Genomic DNA, 18,804 nt, shown 5'->3' with positions numbered 1-18,804 from the left:
TTTTTTTTTTTTTTTTTTTTTTTGAGACGGAGTCTCGCTCTCACCTAGGCTGGAGCTCAGTGGCACGATCTCGGCTCACTGCAAGCTCCGCCTCCTGGGTTCATGCCATTCTCCTGCCTCAGCCTCCCGAGTAGCTGGGACCACAGGTGCCCGCCACCACGCCCGGCTAATTTTTTGTATTTTTTTAGTAGAGACGGGGTTTCACAGTGTTAGCCAGGATGGTCTCGATCTCCTGACCTCGTGATCTGCCCGTCTCGGCCTCCCAAAGTGCTGGGATTACAGGCTTGAGCCACCTCGCCCGGCCATTTTTTGTATTTTTAGTAGAGATGGGGTTTCACTGTGTTAGCCAGGACGGTCTCGATCTCCTGACCTCGTGATCCGCCCACCTCGGCCTCCCAAAGTGCTGGGATTACAGGCGTGAGCCACCGTGCCCGGCCTAGCAACTTTCATTACCCACTTTGTCCCTGGGGTTTCTCTCTGGTCCCGTCCCAGGTTCCCGAGTGGCTCCCTGGTTTGTCCCAGCCGAACCCTTAGCTAAAGTTGCCCCAAAAGTGATGGTAGGGGAGTTGCCTACTTGGGAGTTCCCTGTGATGGGGCCACTGGAGATTCCAAGGAAAGAATCACTAAACGCCAAGGCGATCAGATCAGAGCATGTATTAGGGAACTTGTTGACAAAGTGGGGCATCCTCAGGTCAGGGCACACGTTAGGGGAACCTGTTGACAGAGTGCGGCATCCTCAGGTGACCAGCAAAGGGAAGGGTGTGCTCACTGGTCGTGCCTGAAGCTGGGGAGCAGGGTGTGGCGTTTAAACGAGAATTTAAGGAATTGGGTTCAGGGCTGGGGCTAATTTCTTTCAATGTTTTGAAGCCTGAACATTATGTTAACAACCTAAACATCTTACAAGTGTCTGAGAATGTTCAAACCCTGGCTTGGGTTTGAGCCTAAGGGAAACCTCGTTGGCCAGGTCAGAGAGGTCAGGGCAGTCTGTTTCTTTCTCAGTCAGGACAAGAAAAGTGTGGGGACCCGGGGCCCTGCACTCCCCAAAGTGAGTGCCTCCTTTCAGCTTAGAGATCTTGCTGCTCACCACCAGGACACAGAAATGGCAAAGACCAGCCAGATGTGAGGAAGGCACGACGGCTGCCTCTCCCCGATGGGGTTACCTCAGTTCTGCGACGGGGTTACCTCAGTTCTGCGACGGGGTTACCTCAGTTCTACGACGGGGTTACCTCAGTTCTAGCTTAACATTCGTTCTTCCGTGGTCACCGGAAGACTCCTCAGGGTCCCGCAGCAGCGGTCTCCTCGTTTGACGCGGGTTTTGGGCTTTTCTGAGATCCCAGTGTGGTGCGCCCCCCCCCCCTACTACAGTTTCTCTCCTTCTCAGCCTGGGCCAGGCACTGAGTCCAGCACTGAGCAGGGCAGAGCCTGTGGCTTCCTGGGGCTCCCTGCCCTAGGCTGGCACAGTGGGTGTGGGGCGGCCCCGGTGCCTTGGCTGCCCTGATGCTTGCCAGCCGCCAGCGCTAGAGTTGAGTGCCCAGGTCCTGATCTCCTTTTTGATCCCAGTTCCCCTTTCCTAGGCCCCACCGAAGTGTCCCCTCCTGCCGTGACTTCTAGCCAAGAGGGCATTTCTCCCATGGCCAAGTGATCTCTGATAGATCCTGGAGGACCAGTGTAGTCAGATGGGACAAGCTGAGTCAGAGCCTGGGTCTGGTGCCCAGCGTGCTGGGGAGGGACACAGATGATGATGATCTTGTCACAGGCTGGTGTCTCAGGCACAGATGCCGAGACAGGTTGAGGTACAGGATGCATATTGGGGGTCGGCATCAGGAAGGCAGCGAGAATGGGAGAGGAGAGGTCGGTTCAGGCAGCAGGATCTGCGGAGCTGTGGTTGGCCCAGCAGGGAGCCCTGGAGGAGAACTGGCTGTGCTGTGCCATGTGGGGCCAGGCTGGCCGGGACTTCACACCACAGCCTGGTGGGTCCCCAGTGTGGGCTGCCCTGGGCAGGTGTGACCTGGCAGCATGGCTCTTTGCAGCCAGAGTGGGTCCCACAGAAACCAAAACGAGGCCATCCGCTGGTACAGTGTTCTCCAACATGAAGCAGGAATACAGTGGGGCCACAGACGCCTGTACTGGCCGCAGCCGCAGCCTTGCATGGACCCACACTTCCACGTTGGAGAGGGGTTCCTCCAAGGTCCCGAGGGTCTCTCTTAAGGGGAAACTGGAAGAGGGAGACTTAAGGGGGCCACTATAGCTCATCCTTGCTGCTGGTCTTAGGGCTGCATTCTTCCTTGACTGTCCCCCCAATTCACTACCGCTTCTGCTGGGGTGTGATTTCCTGGTAGTCTGAGCCCTTCTCCAGACGCCACCTTGGTGGGGCCAGTGGCTCTCTGGGTCCCCAGCTGTGGGATGGCAGCCCCGTCTCCTGCCCACCAGGGTCTCCTAGATATGAGGTGCATTTCGTGCCCATGAGGCAGCTGTGGCTCATCGTTCAGCGTGTCAGCTGAGTATGTGCTGCTTTAGTGGCTGGGACTCCTGACCCTGCTGAGCCCAGAGCTGGGAGGATCAGCAGCAGAGACCCCCCTGGGAGGGACCGGAAGGGAGGCCTCTGCTCCCACCCCGGTTCCTGTATCCTACATCCTTGTGCAGAGCGAAAGGGCTATCATTGGGAATTGGCCTCGTCCTGGGGCTGGACCCTGGGTCGGCATGCACGGGTCCTTTTTTTTTTTTTTTTTTGAGACAGAGTCTGGTTGTGTTGCCCAGGCTGGAGTGCAGTGGCCGGATCTCAGCTCACTGCAAGCTCCGCCTCCCGGGTTTACCCCATTCTCCTGCCTCAGCCTCCCGAGTAACTGGGATTACAGGCGCCCGCCACCTCGGCCGGCTAGTTTTTTGTATTTTTTAGTAGAGACGGGGTTTCACCGTGTTAGCCAGGATGGTCTCGATCTCCTGACCTCGTGAACCGCCCGTCTCGGCCTCCCAAAGTGCTGGGGATTATAGGCTTGAGCCACTGTGCCCGGCAGCTTCTGGGTTCTTTGCTGTGACACTAGTCTCTCAGGCTGGCTGGCACTTGGCAGTTGGGGAGCTCCCTTTGCTGCTGGGGAGAAAAACTCAGACCCACAGTCCCTCTGATTGCTCCACTGGGGTCAGCTGGCCAGCCAGGAGCCATGCTTGGACATTTTCCTCTTTCCCCTCATTGTGGGGTACCACACAATGACCACTGCTGTGACGCCTCCACTGGGGCGTGGGGCTCTAGGTCCTGCCTGCACTCAGCCCTGAGGTGCCACTCCCGTCTCACTGCAGCCCTGCTGGGCTGTGCACCTTGTGCCTGGTAGGTGTGATGGGTGGCTCTGACCACGTGGTCCCATGGTCCAGGACCCGGTTGCACATGAACCTTCTGCCACCCTGTTCAGAAGCCCCAGGGGCCATGTGGGGATTCTCTCACTGGGCTTGCTGCAGCCTCCACAGAGCCGGCCCTCCTGCCACAGAGGTCTCCGCCTCAGGGTCCGCCTGCTCCTGGGTGTCAGCAGCAGACAGTCTCCACACTGCAGGCTCCCCTGTGGGGCTGGTGGTCTGGGTGTGGCACCTGCCTGTAGGCCAGAGAAGTTCCTGGGGGTGTGGGGGGGCCTCGCTGCCTGCAGAACCCTGGAGGATGCCTGGCTTTGGGCTTCTTTCTCCACTGTGAGAAGTGCAGGTGCACAAGCTTGTCTGGCACTGGGATGGGGTTGCCTGGTACTCCCTGCTCGGACACCCTAAGGATTTTGGAGAGTTGGGTGGTGCCTCCTGACTTCTCGCGCTCTCAGGGGTGTGTGTGTCTTAACACACTGACCACCAGCTTGTCCGACCTGGTCAGCATCCAGTTCCAGGTCTCTGAGACCTCATGCCCAGGCAGGAGAGCTGGCACAGCCTGGAGGCAAAGTGGCAAATGTGAGCTGTTGTCTGCTCCACGTGGACATGGAGTTTCCTGTATTCTTTTCTGATGGGGATAGAGGTACACTCATCTGGTCCGGGGCTCGGCACTCATACCCGAGGCCACAGGGTCTGTGCCCTGTCTTGACCAGCAGTGTCGCCAGTGAGCCCAGGACTGACCAGCACAGCCTGCAAAGTCTGAGCTCAGTGACTCTGGCCCTGTCCTGGCAGGGAGGGCTCGCTTTGTAGATGGCGCTGGTCAGTCTTGTCATCCGCATGGCCACAATCCCTCCCCGCACGAGGTGCTGGCACAGAGCCCCACAGGTGTACTCCCTCGACAGGCCAGGCTGTGGTCTGTGTTCCTCAAGCCCCCAAACACTATGTTTTTTTTGAGATAGGGTCTCTCATTCTCACCCAGGCTGGAGCACAGTGGCATGATCAGAGCTCACTACAGCCTCAACCTCCCAGGCTCAAGCCATTCTCCCACCTCAGCCTCCCAAGTAGCTAGACTATAGGCGTGCATTACCATAAGCTTTTGTAGAGACAAAGTCTCACTACATTGCCCAGGTTGGCTGTGAACTCCTGGGCTCAGGGGATCCTTCTGCTTCTGCCCCCCAAAGTGTTGGGATAATTGTGAGCTACCATGCCTGGCCCAATCCCTGTCTTTCACCTTTTTCTCTGGCCACCATCAGGCCAAAGGTTGCAGGCAGGTTCTTAGGAACAGTGCCTGGGGACACCTCCACCAGATTTCCCCAGAACCCCGGAATGCATCCCAGAAGGGTCTTGCAAGTGGGAGCTGCTCTCTTGCCCCTTCCTCATGTGAGCCCCCCACAGTGGCCATGACAGGCCTGGCCCTTGGCATGGTGGGGACTGAGCCCCAACTCCTGCTTCCTCCCAGTATTATGCGGAGTGTCACGGCGTCATCTACGTCATTGACTCCACCGATGAGGAGAGGCTGGCCGAGTCCAAGCAGGCATTCGGTGAGTGTGGCCTGGCTGCTCTGGGAGGGGTGGATGGTGAGTGGGGGCAGATCCAGCTTGGGCAGCTCTGTACCTGGGGCTGGCTCAGTGTCTGGTCAGAAGTGCTCCTGCCTCGTGGGCAATGCGGGGGCAGAGGGAGCAGCTGTCAGTGTCCATGCCTGTGGGCCCCAGGGCAGTCAGAGGCAGGAGGCTGGGTGTGAGGCACTGCCTCTCCTGCCCTCCCCAGAGAAGGTGGTGACCAGCGAGGCGCTGTGCGGTGTCCCCATCTTGGTGCTGGCCAACAAGCAGGATGTGGAGGTGAGCCCCACCCCTGTCTCCTGCAGCAGCTTCCTAAGTCCCCAGACTCCCCCATAGCAAAGGGAGCAGTGTGTGCACCCAGACACCCCAGGCCCAGTGACCACCTGGGGGCACAGAGCCATTCTCAAGGCCCGCCCTGCCCCCGGCAGCTTCCCAAGCCTGGTTCCTCTCCGGACCTGCTGCTGCCAGCCCTGGAGGTTCTCCCACCTCGGGGCAGACGCCCAGTAGGCCTCTTCCTGCCACGCAGGGCACCTCTCCCCTGAAGGGCGGCCGTGTCTCAGGAGCGTATGACTGAGCTGTGCCGAGACCCAGATGAAACTCAAGAGCTCAAAGAAGTGATGCTGGGGCCCTGGTGGGAGTCAGCTGACCCTCACTTGTTCCTGCTACCCTTGGAGGTGGCATCTGTGCCAGCCCCACCCCCAGGGCAGCCCCTCAAGACCTCTCTGAGGTACTGCTGTCCCCTGGAGCACTGGCCACACTGAATTCTTGCTGTCCTCTTGGAGTGGCTTTCACAGAAGCAGTGCGGCGTCCAGAGGGCCAGGGTGAATCTTTACTGCCCGCCTTCTCTGGGGTGGCTCTCTTGCCCCCAGCCTGTAGGGCTGGCCTCCCCCACAATCTCAGCCGACAAGAGGGCCACCTGGTATGGGGAGGGGTCTCCCCTCAGAGGAAAAAGGGAGGGGAGGCTGCTCTTTTGAGGACTGGACAGGTGGTTGTGAGCAGAAGTCACCATGATTGCAGACTGCCCCCATCACTGACGCAGGGCTTCCCCTCCCTCATCCCTGGCCATGTGGGCCCAACGCAGGGCTCCCACCCCTCCGTTACTCCCAGCCGTGTGGGCCCCTGGGACCTGCCTCCACCACTGCCCAGGAGGCCTCAACCCTCGGTGCCTCATGGTGTCCCCCGGGAAGGGGATGGGGGTGGACTCCTTGGAGCGGTGTGGACGTCTACCGTTTGTCCCAGGCACTACCAGCCACGTTCAGCCTTGGGGTGAGCACAGGGTCCTCACCGCTGTGGCCTCTGGGGGAGACACTGGGACCCTCGTGGAGCTCTGCCTGTTCTCCTGGGTGAAGGGCATACGCCCTTCTGAGAGTCCCGGGCCCACAGGCAGGACAGGGCCCGACGTGGGGGCTGCTCCTCATGGCCTTGCCTCCCCTAGACGTGCCTCTCAATCCCTGACATCAAGACGGCCTTCAGCGACTGCACCAGCAAGATCGGCAGGCGGGATTGCCTGACCCAGGCCTGCTCGGCCCTCACGGGGTGAGTGGAGCTGCACCTGCAGGGGCTTTGGGGACCCAGGCCGGCCCCCTCACACCCCCTGTCTTCACAGCAAAGGGGTGCGCGAGGGCATCGAGTGGATGGTGAAGTGTGTCGTGCGGAACGTGCACCGGCCGCCGCGGCAGAGGGACATCACGTAGGCGTGGCCGCGCTGCCGTCAGGACGGCTGGTCCCCTGGTGCTGGAGGAGTGGCCTGTTGGCTCACATGCTGCTGATCTGGGGGGTGGGTTTGCTTTGCTTTGGGGTGCTTCCATTTCCTTTGTTTTCTCGAAGACAAACTTTCCTCTACGTCTGGAAAAGTGTAGGCATCCGGAGGTTTTGGAGGGGAGTCTGGCCGCCCGGCTGGCGCCCTCTGGCGGCAGCCTTTCCATGGGGCACGGTGGCCTTTCTGGGCCCTGTCTGGGGGGGTCTGAGGGAGACTTGGTTGGGAATTGGGGCTCCAGTGCTCAGGCTGGCTTGGACTGCCTGGGGACAACCCTGTGGGGCCTTTGGGAGATTCCGTGGCTGCATGTCCACCCCATCAAGGAGGAGGCCAGTCCGCCATGGCTGCCCTCTGGCTTGTGCCCCGTGACCCTGGAGGTGGTCTGGGGCTGATCTTGCCTTGAGGAAGACCCAGGCCATGTCCCCAAAGGCCAGCGGGGGCCCTGGATTCTGATGCAGCCACGGGACAGAGCCGAGGAGGCCTGGGAGGGAAGACATACACTCCACACCTGGGCCTGGCTTTGCCTCATCCTAATCCCCTGGGAGGGAGCTGACCGATGCAAAAAAGCCGAGGGGGCCTCTGCTGGGAGTGGCTGTTTTTGTGCCCCAGCCCTGCAAGTTGGGGAGTGTTTGTGGGGGTCCAGAGCCCTCTCCCAGCCAGGAGAGAACCTCCTGGAGGAGTTCTCTGGGGGGCCCTGTGTCAGTGCTGTGCTGGGCCTGCGTCCCCTGCTTGGGAGTGAGGCTGATCCTGGGGCCCTCCCTGCACACCCCCCACTGGGCCTGCTGAGGGCTCTGTTCTTCCTCAGTCTGGCTGTGGGCAGGAGCCGCCTGCCCAGTGCTGCCTAGGGTGAGTGCAAAATAAAGACGGCAAGTGTGGCTCTGTCCATCCCTTCCCTCCTGGAGGGCCGAGGCTTGGCTCCTGGCTGTTGGATACGGTGACGGTGGCACGGGGCTGGTGGGCAGGTGAGGGGCTCCCCAGGTGGGTCTGGAGCCTGGAGAGTCCAGACACTCCCTTCCTGCGGATGTGGGAAGGACGTGGGGGGCCTAGGAGGAGCTGCTGGGAAGGGCCATGAGTCAGGGTGGGGGTGGCGCGGCAGCTGCGGGGCTGTGACTCACGGGAGTCGGGCCCTGGAAGTCCCCGTGGCGTCTCCAGGGGACCCTGTGTGTGTTTTGCAGGTTGGTTCCCAGGACCTAGGGGGCGGGGCCTCTAGCCACGGGAAACTGGCCACGCAGGGGAGTGTGGCCGGGGCAGGCCCCCAGTTGCTCTGGATGCATCTGAAGGCTTCAGAGCCTGCCCCAAAGGGGAAAAGCTGCACTTCCCAGGAAGCATGGGAGGCCTGGAGGAGGTCTTGGCAGGTCTCCTCTTGGGAAATCCCCTGTGAGTTGGGAGTGGGAGGAATTCAAAAGAGGGGGTTAGTGTGGGGCCCTGGCGACTGGGGCTGGCCTGAGCCCCGTCCTGTTCTTCAAGCAATGGTACCCTCCCAGGCCTTGACCCTCCCTGAGCTTCAGGGCCCCCGCCACGTGCCACAGCCAACGGGAGGGTAGAGGAGGCACTCCCACTGATCCTCCCTGGGAGGGTCTGAGGTAGGGGAAGCCCCGGGCAATAGTTCTGATGGCGGCCTGAGGGATCTGGGCACACCGGGCGGCTCAGGTGTCCCCAGCTGCCCTCCCAGCAGCTGTGCAACTACAACCAGTTTTACGAAAAGGCTTTATAAAAAAGCTTTAAGAAACTTCATTTCTTCTATTAAAAAAAGGCCGCTTTTAGTGCAAGAGGGGTGCTAAGGATGTAGAATAAATAAGGGGGGCGAGGGGGCTGGGATCAGTGCCCAGGGAGGAAGTGCTCACGGACGCTCCGCTCCAGCCCGGGCATCCTGGCCACGCGCAGTGCCTGCAGCAGCCGCGCCAGAAGTGCCCCGTCCTGTGCCTCCAGGAGCTCCGTGAGCCGCTGATGCAGCTTCAGCCGCAAGGCTGCGCGGCCTGCCCTTGGTGTTGGACCCCAGCCCCCTGGGGCCTCAAGGGCCTGCAGCAGCCGCTGCAACCTCTTGATGGAGATATCCTGGAAAGCCACGAAGTCGATGATGGCACGCTTGCACTCCTCAGTTCCTGCAGTGGGTGGGGAGGCAGCGGTCCCCTCATTTCACCCGCAGATACTGGTGGGGGCCTGCTGGGTACCCTGTTTTCTGGGCCTCACCCAGGGGGTTTGCAGGAGAAAGAAATCCCTGTACAGTGAGCCGTGCTGAAGAGGGCAGTGCAAGGGTGGGGACTGGAGATGGGGCAGGAGCCTTCCGTCAGCATGGTGGCGCAAAGGCGTGGGGGCAGGAATGGCCACTCGGAGCTTGGCTGGGAGAGGCAAGGGGGCCCAGGCAGGGTCTTAGGGCTCCTGGGCCACTGGAAGGGACTGGTTGGGACCTGCAGATGGACCGAACCTGACTTGGTAACTGTGACTTCTCAGTGGCTAACATTGGGCCTCGGTTTCCCCATGTCAGAGGAGCCAGCCACCTTCCTCTCGGCAGTTAGGAGAGTTAATATCGGGCCTCGATTTCCCCATGTCACAGGAGGCAGCCACCTTCCGCTTGGACAGTTAGGAGAGTGCTGCCCACCTTTCCAGGGCTCCCCAGGGGAGGCTCTGCCCTGGCTCGGATCCTAATCCTCAGCCACCCCTGAGGGGGCAGACTTGGTGGGGATCTAGAGGAGGGACCCCTGACCCCTCAGATCCACTGTGGCCCCTTCCCCAAGGCCAGCTGGCATGCCTCAGGCTAGATGCACGTGCAGGGGCTGGAGTGAGGGCACAAATGGGCCTGGCCTGCAGCGTGCTGCCCCCTCAGTCCTCTGGCTTACCTGGTAACCTGGTGCTGAGGGGGAAGGCAGTGCAGCTGGTGCACAGGGCGTCGTGGGAGGAAGAGCCTGGCACGTTGAGGGCCAGGCCCAGGGCCGTGCAGTTACGGTGGGGCTGGCACTGCTCTGAGTTGGAGCTGCTGGCTGAGAAGGTGCCTGGGGGGCATGGCTGGCACTGCGTGTTCTGGCTGGGGGTGCCTGCAGCCGGGAGGGAAGAACAGGGTCAGGGGAACTGGTGTCCTAGCTCAGGGTGCAAGCCTGGGACCAGCAACCTGACCCCTGCCACACCTCCGACCACCACTCCTGGGGGCCCCTCCCCTTGCCCAGCTCTCACCCAGGGCCATCACGCCGGTGCCAGGTGGACACGATGCATGCTCCAGGCAGAAACCAGCGTGTGCGAAGAAGCCGGTGCGGCAGCGGCAGGCGCGGTTGTGGGTGGCGTGGCAAGGCCGTGCCTCCTCCTCGCGCTCCCCGCAGAGGACGTTGCAGTAGCGGCAGCGCTCCAGGTAGTTCCAGAACTGTGTGTAGTGGCGCGGAGGACATGGGCCACACATTGTGGGGCTTTCTCGGCGGCAGGGCCGCTGCACAAAGGTGCCTGGGGGGCACTGGGCACACACCAGCCACTCCCCTGTCTCTGTGTCCCGCCAGGGGTAAGTGGGTGCCTCTGTTGCTCCACACACGGCCGGCACCAGCAGCAGGGTGGGCAGTGCCCACACGAGGCACGGCAGCAGCAGGCCCGGCCCCTCCAGCGCCCTCATGGTCCTTGCTGGAGCAGGGAGAGCGTGGCTCAGCGCGGACACCGGATCCTGCTGTGCCTGACCAACATGCCGCCGCCTCTGCCCTCAGTCCGCCTGTGGAGGGACTGCCCAATCCCCAAGCCCGTCCTGCTGCCGCCGTATATGGGCAGGGAGAGGGCTGGGCCAGCCTCACCACGCCCCATGGGAACTCCTCCCTCCCCAGGCAGCCCCCCTCACCCACCTGGTACCATCCCTCCCCAGAGCTCAGTCCAAGGGTGGTTCTGTGAGGGGCCCCTCACCAGCCAGGGAACCCAGGGAACCGCCCTCCTCAGCACCTGGGGCAGCTCCTGACCCAGCAACCAGCCCAGGCAGCTGATGTATTGGTGGATCTCCCCCCCAGTTGCAGCTTGGCTGCAGCAGTGAGGATGAAGGCAGGGCTGAGCCCACTGTGGAGGAAGTAGTGTCACAAGGCAGGCTACGAGGGGCCTGTGCCAACTCCCTGTCTCTCCTCAACTCCCACCACCAAGCCCAGGCCACGAAGACACCGTCCGGGGCACTGCCAGCACTTTTATTAGAGAATCCTGTGAAAAGTGATGAAAAGTGGACACATGCCACGGGGGTCTCCTCCTTCCTGGTGAGGGGCTCAGCTGGGATGCCCCTGTGGCACCACTCACAGGCAGGAGCCAGGGAAGTTCTGGGGAAGCACTTTCCCAGAGACCCACCCCAGACCCCAACGTAGCTCAGGGCTTCTCAGAGGGAGGCCCAGATCCGGTCCCAGCGCAGTGCGTCAGGCAGGCAGGCATGGGCTGGCCTATTCTGTTCGGTGGTTCCTTGGCCCACCAGAGCTGGACAAGCAGGTGATCAAGCCACGTCAGGTGTGCTGAGGGCCACTGTGGGCACTCACTGGGGCTCTGGCCAGAAGACCTGCGTGACGCTCTGCTTCCTGGAGGCGGTGTGGCAGGATGGGCACGTCCTAGAGGCCTGTGAGACAACCGGCCCACTGGACACACCTGCCAGGTGTTGCCACCAGCCCACCACCTGGGGCTACACCCAGCAGGAACTGTAGTGGCCAGGCACCAACCTGAAGGTGCCGTTGCCAACAGGCCTGGCAGCGCTGGAAGTCACAGACAGGGCACTGGAAGGGCACCACATCCTCCGCCCCACAGCCCTGGCACACACAGCCTGCTGAGAGGGGCCCGCTCGGAGCTCCCGCAGCCTGCTGCCCAGCGAGGTCTCTCCCATGAGGCTCACCCCACTCAGATGCTGCAGGCCCGTGGGGAGGTCCTGGGGACTGGCTGGGCCCTGCAGCCTCACCGCCCGCCCCCACAGTCCCTGCTGGCCTCTGTCTAAGGAAGGTTGAGATCTTGCTCTGGGTCTTTCCCGGCTTCTCGGACCGTGAGGGGCCTGGAGACGGAGACTGAGTCTGAGGGGAGCCTGGGGCTTTGCTGCTCCCTCCCAGGGCTGCGTGCGGTTGGGGCGCTGTCAGGAGCAGCCAGGCCAGCACCCTACCTGGTTGGGGAGCCCCGTGGGTGAGCACAGCAGGCCGGCGCCCTAACCTGCGTTGGGAGCCCCCTTGGGGTGAGCCACAGCCAGGACCGGCGCCGCACCTGGTTGAGGGGAGCCCCGGGTGGGGGAGCACAGCAGGCCTGGCAAGACCCTCCTCCTGGGGTCCTGGTGGCTCCATGCCCGGGTAGGGTCGGCCGGTCAGGTCTGTGCATGTCTGTGAGAAGCGCTGCTTGTGGTGTGGACGCACAAACATGCTGAACCCTGCAGGGAGCTTCACTCAGACCCGGCACGGCCCCATCCTGCCCCTGCCCCCACCCCACTGGCTGCTCCCCACGCCCAGGCCACTTGCTCTGCAGCAGGGGGAAGTCCTCCGGCTTTGCAGTGGTCAGGGCGGCCAGCACAGCCAGCACCTTGTCGAGGTCATCGTCTTGCTTGTAGGCTGTCAGCGCTGCCAAGAGCTGGCTACACCCTGCAGACCCCAGGGCCCTGCGGGCATCTGCCAGGTAGGCGCTCACGGCGCGCTGGCCCTGCTTCCCTGCTCTGGGCGCTCTGGACCCCTGCTGTGGGTGGCTGCCAGGGTCTCCTGGTGTGGGAGTAGCATGGCTCAGAGTGGCACTGGGGTGGAGGGCTAAGAGTCCCACCACCCTGCCTGCTCTTCCTCCCACAAACTCCTGGAGAGCTGCTCAGGACAACTACGGGGTACAGAACCAGGAGCAGCCCCTACCAGGAGATGGCTCCCCACAGGGGCAGCTCCACTGGCACCTCCGGTTCAAAGGCTCAGGCAACACTCAAGTGTTAGCCTCATCAAGCCACTGAGGAACCCACCAAGTCGCAGGCTGCACACAGTTCAGGACTCAGCTACCTGTGGGGGGTGGCCTGGGTGACAGGTGGGGCTTGCCCTGGTTCAGGTGCTCTCGGGGGTCCAGTTGCTGGGCTGCAACCTTGGACACGGTCAGCTTGGGATCCGGCGCTGTCCTTCCTGATGAAGAGATGCAGAGCCACAAAGCTGGTCCCGAGCACCTGGAAAGTTCCCCGGGGGAGGGGGAAGGGCTGGCTGGGGAGGCCAGGCCTCACCCACCTCAGAGCAGGGTGGGAAAACCCAGGCAGGCACACACCCAGGTGCCAGGGGCAGCAAAGGAGACACCAACTGCTGGATGGGGGCTGGAACAGTGGCGGGCAGGCTGAAGCCCTGCTCAGGAGGTCAGAGCCCCAGGGTGGGTACCAAGCCCAGAAGGGGTCTGGGGTCTTCCCAACAGGTCAGGTTCCCCGCTGGGTGAACCCTGCACTGATGGAACTCTATGGGGGCTGTTGGTTAACAAGCACGAACACAGACACTCCCACCTCTGGAGGCTTGGACTCCACCCCAGGCAAAGGCAGAAGTAGGGAGTACGGGAGGACAGGGGTCTAGGGGTCTAGGACCCTGGCGTGTGCAGTGGACTCCCCAGGGCTGTGCATGGGGGGCAGGGGACACGTGCGGCAGCTGGACAGGGCTGTGCGTAGGGGTCAGGGGCTGTGGGAAGGGCAGGGCCCTGCATGGAGTTGCACAGGGTCTCCCCAACAAGTGATACTGCTGCTGGTGGTGGGGGGTGGCCCCCATCACTCCCGTATGGGAACAGAGAGGCAGGGCCTCAGGGATACCCACCCCAACCAGCCCAGGACTCCAGTGCCTTCCACGGAGGAGTCTGAGGGTCCCACCCAAGGCCCCATTTACCAGTGGGGTCCAGGGCTGGCTGCGCCCGCTGCCTTCGGGGAATGCTGTGCTCGGGCCGATAGCCGCAGCCCCGTCCTGTCAGCTGGATACAGACCTCCTCAAACTGCTGCTTGTGGTGAGGCCGCACAAACTGGTAGAAGCCTGTAGAGGAAGGGGTGTCTGTCCCCATCTGCCCCCTTTTCTCTAGAGAACAGAGACAACTTGGACCCAGATGACCCCCACCCACACACAGCGGCAGCACTGCCCTCAGGATGGGCACCTTGGAGCAGGCTGTGCTTCTTGGGGTCCTCAGCAAAGAGGGGGCCAAGACAGGCGGCCAGGGCGGCGAAGTCATCGGAACCCTTGTAGTCCTGCAGGGCCTGGGTGAAGGTGGCGAAGTTGGCTTGGCTCAGTTCCTGCTTCACAGCCACCATGAAGAGCTTGGCCCTGTCCGTCTGTGCGCCAGCCACGGGCTCCTCCTGCAGGACACAGGCCCGAGGCTCCATCAGGGCCAGGCTCATCATCTCGTCCCTGGGGCTGCAGAACCTTCCTTGGAGCATTGAGTGTTCCCTGGGACAGTGATTGCTGAGGGGGAGCTGCTGCCTGAGAAACTGGTTGGCTGGATGGACACGGAGGTGCTGCAGGAAGAAAGCTGCGGGGCCGGGCCTGTCTGGGTCACACGGTGAGAGGCTGGCAGGGAACCGAGGGCAGCGAATGGGCAAAGGGTAGACTGGTTCTCCCTCAAGCTGGGGGTCCTGCAGGGCCCGTCTCTCTCCTTCTCCCTAAAGCCCCCGCCCCACAGCAGATGCAGCTGAGGCTCCCAGGATGGCAGCTCCCAGGGAGGGGCTCCCCAACAAGCAGTGCCCATCTCTCCACATACCCCAGACCAACACGGAAACGTGGAAACCAAGGCAGGGCAGCCCAGGCCCCCCCCACCCAGGCCCTCAACAGCCCAGGCCCCTCGGCAGCCGCCCACTTCCTGATGGCACCAGCCCTGCCTGGGCACCACCCAGTTCTTCCCAGAAGCCAAGGGACATGGACAAAGGCTGCCACACTCGGGGCTTTCCAGCAGGCAGGGGGCTTCCTGGCTCCGACTATACTCGGTTCTTTCATCCAAGGCTGGGAATGGGCTGCCCCCCTCGCAGGAGGCAGGTGCACGTCCACACTTGAGGGAAATGCCAGGGCCAAACCCAGTGCTGCAGCCCCCAAACCAAGCCTGCCCAAGGGTGGGGCCTGATCCCAGCTGCCCTTGAGCCCCTGGGCCGACAGCATCACAGCCGCCCTGGACATCAGCTCCCGGAGGTAACTTCCCTGGTCCCATCGGGCCCACATCCCAACTTGGCTGGGGGCACCCAGGGCCAGGTTCCCACACGTGTCTATGGTGGTCGGCACAGATGCAGGGACAGCTCACGCACCAGGTGGCTGACCAGCCGGATCTTCTTCCTCCCTCCTCGCGGCTCCTCTGCCAGCCTCTTCTCAGACAGGAGGGACAGGGTGGAGCAGCTGTGGGCCTGAGGAGGACACAGCTGTGGCTCCAACCACACACTCCAGGGCGCCAAAGCACCTGGGCCCACAGGGAAGATGGCCCCAAGGAGCCCTGAGCAGTAGCCAAGACGAAGGTCGGGGGACGGGGCATGGCACACCCTGGTGACCAGTCCCACAACTTGGCCTTTCCAAAGTCACCAGCGGCTCATGAGGACTCCACAGGTGGGTGACACGTAACTCACAGGTGGTGACACGTAAGAGCAGGTCCAGGAAGGACAGTCCGACCACAGCGAGGGGCTGGCAGGAAGGGGACACAGGTGCCTGGTGCCTGTACCAGGGGCTCACTCCAGGAGCCTGAAGGGCAGGGACAGGCAGCAAGAGGGGAATGGCTCCCAGCAGGAAGCAGGGAGAAAGCTTCGGGTTAGGGCCGGGCGCGGTGGCTCAAGCCTGTAATCCCAGCACTTTGGGAGGCCGAGACGGGCGGATCACGAGGTCAGGAGATCGAGATCATCCTGGCTAACACGGTGAAACCCCGTCTCTACTAAAAAAATACAAAAAACTAGCCGGGCGAGGTGGCGGGTGCCTGTAGTCCCAGCTACTCGGGAGGCGGAGGCAGGAGAATGGCGTAAGCCTGGGAGGCGGAGCTTGCAGTGAGCTGAGATCCAGCCACAGCACTCCAGCCTGGGCCACAGAGCGAAACTCCGTCTCAAAAAAAAAAAAAAAAAAAGCTTCAGCTTGGCCCGAGAAATTATGGGCTTCTGCGGCAAAAGGCCCCAAGGAAGAAGGAACTTGGGTCCCAACCGCAGCACATTCCTGGAGAAAGGCCAGCCTCAGGCACAGCCAGGGGCAGGGGCACCCGATCTTGAGTGCCCTGAGCCAAGCTGACCTGCCAGAGAATCAAAGTGATGTGGGGGCATCCGCTGAGGGCCAGGGCACGCACCACCTGGGAACCAGCAGCCTGTGGGTGAGGCGAAGTGGAAGGCACACACAGCCAGGCAGCCAGGATCCCTCACCTGCCTGCCCGCCCGACAGACAGGGGATTTACAGGGGTGTGTGGGGAGGTGCCTGAAGTCAGATGGGCGGGGTGGGGTTGGCCTCAGGAGACAGAGGGTCTGTGTCCATCCCAAGGCCCTGGAACTGTACCTGCTCCTCGCCAGGGCCCCCGGCCCGCTGTTCGCTGTGCTCCAGGGCAGCCAGCAGCCCCCTGGGCCCCGGCCGGGCAGGAACTGGCTCCTGCTCATACTCCACACACAGGCTACACTCGGGGTCCCCGGCAGCTGGTGATCCTGCAGAGTACCCGAGTGCGCAGTGAAGCCCACCGCGGGGCCCCAGCTGGGGGTCCCTGCCTGTGACGAAGCCCCTCCTGAGGGAGGGTCCCAGCATTTGGGGGCCCCTGCCTGTGGGTGTCCTCCCTGCTATGAGGGGGAGTCCCAGCCTTGGGGGGCGTCTTTGCCTGAGGCGTTCTCTGCCTGTAGGGGAGGGTTCCAGCCCGTGGGGACCCCACCCTAGGAGGGAGACACAGCCTTTGCAGGTGAGAGGAGCAGTGCATAAAGCCAGGTGAGCCGCCTACTCCCTGGGCGCCTGGTGCCGCCCGCCCCACTGCTTGCCCCACATGGCCCGCCCCAGTCCGCCCACCCCGCCCACCCCACACTGCGTGTCCCGCACTGGCCATCTGCACCTGAGGACCTCTGCTTCAGGCTGGGGACATGCAGGTCCAGACTCTTAGCTTTCCTGGTGGAGAGGAGGGGGTCAGGCGACTTGTCCTCCCTGACAGCATCTTCTCCTTCACGCAAACTGGGTGCTGCAGCCCGGGGGGCCGGTGCTGGCATCTGCAGAACCACTGGGGGTGGGTGGGTCCATTTCTGGCTCCTCTGGGGACAACACCCTCATCCCCTCCCTGGGCAGAAACTCACAGTTCGCTCGGCAACACGGAAGAACTGGGCCACGTCTCGGATGACGTGGCCGAAGTTGTCGTACACCCTGACGTGGGGACGCACCCAGGAGGGCAGCTGGGCTCTGGCATCAGCAAAGGCGAACCTGGGGGGTGGCCACAGCCCTGCTGCCCTGCCCACAGCCGCTTCAGGGGTTCAGTTCACCCAAGTGAAGACCCTCATCTGCCGCAGGGGCCTCAGGCTGACCCCGAGTCGCCAGAGAGGCTCTGGGGGAGACGGGGCCTCATGTGGGGAAGGAGAGTCCAGGGACCCAGTGGGATGTGGGCGTGTCCCCTGGCGCCACACCTGCCCCCGGACTGCACGCACCTGTGGTCACAGAGGAAGACAGCCCCGTAGTCCTGGCGGTGCCGGATCACTCGCCCAATGGCCTGGTTCACCGCCCTGGACGCCTGCTGCCGGTACCACTCCTGCCCAGAGAGGAACTGGAGGGCGAGGGGGCTCGGTCACAGGGGCTCCCTTGGTCACAGGGGGGCTCAGTCGCCAGACTGCCTTACCCCAGCCCCGCCCTGCTGTAACTCACCTGGCCCCCAGCCCCACCCTGGCCCCTCATCTCGTCCAGGAACTGCATCTTGAGGACAACCCGGGGGTCCATGCGGGGGGGGTACGGGAGGCCCGTGACGATCACACCACGGCCATTTGTGTCTGAGAAGTCCAGCCCCTCACTGGCCTAGGGGACACACCAGGGAGCTGCCTGGGGCCATGGGGGCTCCTCTCCCCTGGGTGCCCCCATACCCAGCCCAGCCACCTTCCGAGGCTCCAACCCCACCCAGGGGTGGGAGGAAGCCCCATCTATGGGTCAGGACCCCACTTGGGGTCCACAGCTCCCAGATGCCACCTCCAACTCTCGTGGCCAGGAACCTCCTGCATCCTGCCTGCCCCTGACCCAGAGCAGGGCACGCTCCCAGCAGGGCCACCAGTGCTTTGCTCTTGTGGGACCCAAGGAGGGGACCAGGCAGCCCCCAGGGCCCAGAGTCAGCTGGGGAGCCATGAGCACCCACCAGGGAACAGGCAACCGGGTCAGGACAGAGGGCCCCAGAGAGCTCACCTTGCCCCGGCATACCGCCAGGAAGGTGGCGCCGGTGGACCCTGGGGCAGCGACCCTTGCGTAGTAAGCACTGATGGTCTGGAAGGAAAGTTGGTCAGGCTCAGCCTGAAGCCCACCCCGGCCCCTTCTTCCCCCATGAGGGAGACCCAGATCTCATCCTCCAAGATGAAGGATTGTCCTAGCCAGGAAGGCCAACCGGGTTCTGGAAACTTCTTCCTGGCATGGATCCCAGGCTGATCCCGCGCCTGCTCAGTGCTTCCCAGAAAACACGGGGAATCCCAGGGCCAGGGTGGCCGCCGGCTATAGCTACTCAGACAGGAGGACCACTGTCACCACACCCGCCCGGTGCTGGGGGCTTTGTAAGATAAAAGGCAACACTCAGGGCCAGGAAGGAAACACAGGAGCCCTGAAGAGGCAGCTGGGAGCCGCCAGAGCCCGTGGTCAGGGCCGGTGGTCAGCCTCGAGGAAGCTGTGAGGGGCGGGGGAGGCACGAGGGGGCAGCAGACCCAGAGCCCCAGCGAAGTGCTGACCTCGGAGAAGCTGCCTTTGCTCCTGGGCTCCACAAACAGCGGCTTCAGTGCCTCCATCTTCCTGGCCAAGTCGCGGGCCTGTGGGAGGAAGAGGCAGGGACATGGCAGCCCTGGTTAGGCCGCTGATCCGACGAGGGCAGGAGCTGTGGCCACTGCCTGCTTCGTGCTCCAGCCCTGCCCTCACCCACCCCACCCAGGACACGGGAGACATACCCGCCAGAACTCCAGGCTCTTCTCCATGACAGGATAAGAAGGGAAGAAGATCAACAGCCCGTAGGGTACCACGCGGGCGATGTTGCCTGGAAGTGCAGGGGCTGGGGTCAAGGCCGGGGCGGGGCATCTGCAGGGGTCCCTACCAGCTCTTGGGGGTA

General features: G+C 62.9%; 3 protein-coding genes across 23 annotated transcripts in view; 1 reads left to right on the top strand and 2 right to left on the bottom strand.

Moving 5' to 3' along the window:
- Positions 1 to 8,388, top strand: part of ARFRP1 (ARF related protein 1) — an 11,915-nt gene extending 3,527 nt beyond the window's left edge. For 2 of the 6 annotated variants that reach the window (XM_017881276.1, XM_017881274.1), the window contains exons 5-8: positions 4,799 to 4,880; positions 5,107 to 5,177; positions 6,334 to 6,434; positions 6,505 to 8,388. In XM_017881276.1, coding sequence (XP_017736765.1) covers positions 4,799 to 4,880; positions 5,107 to 5,177; positions 6,334 to 6,434; positions 6,505 to 6,592 — 342 coding nt within the window. In that variant the 3' untranslated portion in view covers positions 6,593 to 8,388. The remainder of the gene's footprint in view (positions 1 to 4,798; positions 4,881 to 5,106; positions 5,178 to 6,333; positions 6,435 to 6,504) is intronic. The other 4 variants (XM_017881278.1, XM_017881277.1, XR_001887203.1 and 1 more) reach the window with 2 other exon arrangements.
- On the bottom strand, positions 8,348 to 10,659 carry TNFRSF6B (TNF receptor superfamily member 6b). Its single transcript, XM_017881273.1, has 3 exons — positions 9,823 to 10,659; positions 9,492 to 9,686; positions 8,348 to 8,756 (listed from the first exon to the last, which is right to left on the bottom strand). Exons 1-3 carry the CDS (start codon positions 10,244 to 10,246, stop codon positions 8,473 to 8,475), a joined length of 903 nt encoding a protein of 300 aa, XP_017736762.1. The 5' UTR covers positions 10,247 to 10,659; the 3' UTR covers positions 8,348 to 8,472.
- A 117-nt stretch (positions 10,660 to 10,776) lies between these two features.
- The window catches only part of RTEL1 (regulator of telomere elongation helicase 1), a 35,809-nt gene continuing 27,781 nt past the window's right edge, over positions 10,777 to 18,804 (bottom strand). For 9 of the 16 annotated variants that reach the window (XM_017881253.1, XM_017881255.1, XM_017881254.1 and 6 more), the window contains 17 exons: positions 18,647 to 18,732; positions 18,434 to 18,511; positions 17,904 to 17,981; positions 17,379 to 17,525; positions 17,165 to 17,280; positions 16,820 to 16,943; positions 16,585 to 16,735; positions 16,050 to 16,192; positions 14,837 to 14,932; positions 13,702 to 13,900; positions 13,443 to 13,583; positions 12,594 to 12,710; positions 12,081 to 12,314; positions 11,858 to 11,992; positions 11,735 to 11,755; positions 11,307 to 11,629; positions 10,777 to 11,206 (listed from right to left, as the gene is read on the bottom strand). In XM_017881253.1, coding sequence (XP_017736742.1) covers positions 11,126 to 11,206; positions 11,307 to 11,629; positions 11,735 to 11,755; positions 11,858 to 11,992; positions 12,081 to 12,314; positions 12,594 to 12,710; positions 13,443 to 13,583; positions 13,702 to 13,900; positions 14,837 to 14,932; positions 16,050 to 16,192; positions 16,585 to 16,735; positions 16,820 to 16,943; positions 17,165 to 17,280; positions 17,379 to 17,525; positions 17,904 to 17,981; positions 18,434 to 18,511; positions 18,647 to 18,732 — 2,270 coding nt within the window. In that variant the 3' untranslated portion in view covers positions 10,777 to 11,125. The remainder of the gene's footprint in view (positions 11,207 to 11,306; positions 11,630 to 11,734; positions 11,756 to 11,857; positions 11,993 to 12,080; positions 12,315 to 12,593; positions 12,711 to 13,442; positions 13,584 to 13,701; positions 13,901 to 14,836; positions 14,933 to 16,049; positions 16,193 to 16,584; positions 16,736 to 16,819; positions 16,944 to 17,164; positions 17,281 to 17,378; positions 17,526 to 17,903; positions 17,982 to 18,433; positions 18,512 to 18,646; positions 18,733 to 18,804) is intronic. The other 7 variants (XM_017881258.1, XM_017881260.1, XM_017881259.1 and 4 more) reach the window with 7 other exon arrangements.

This window comes from Rhinopithecus bieti, unplaced genomic scaffold (genome assembly GCF_001698545.2).
Source record: "Rhinopithecus bieti isolate Rb0 unplaced genomic scaffold, ASM169854v2 scaffold_12573, whole genome shotgun sequence".
Lineage (NCBI taxonomy): Eukaryota > Metazoa > Chordata > Mammalia > Primates > Cercopithecidae > Rhinopithecus > Rhinopithecus bieti.
The sequence above is the reverse complement of the archived record's forward strand: the minus strand, read 5'-3'. Positions and strand labels throughout refer to the sequence as shown.

Bases quoted from the DNA above. Each gene is read 5' to 3' on its own strand.
- TNFRSF6B (XM_017881273.1), bottom strand. From the start codon at position 10,246: ATGAGGGCGCTGGAGGGGCCGGGCCTGCTGCTGCCGTGCCTCGTGTGG. The intron at 9,687-9,822 runs GTGAGAGCTGGG...TCCCGGCTGCAG, and splicing joins CACCGGCGTGATGGCCCTGG to GCACCCCCAGCCAGAACACG. The intron at 8,757-9,491 runs GTAAGCCAGAGG...CACCCACTGCAG, and splicing joins CCTCAGCACCAGGTTACCAG to GAACTGAGGAGTGCAAGCGT.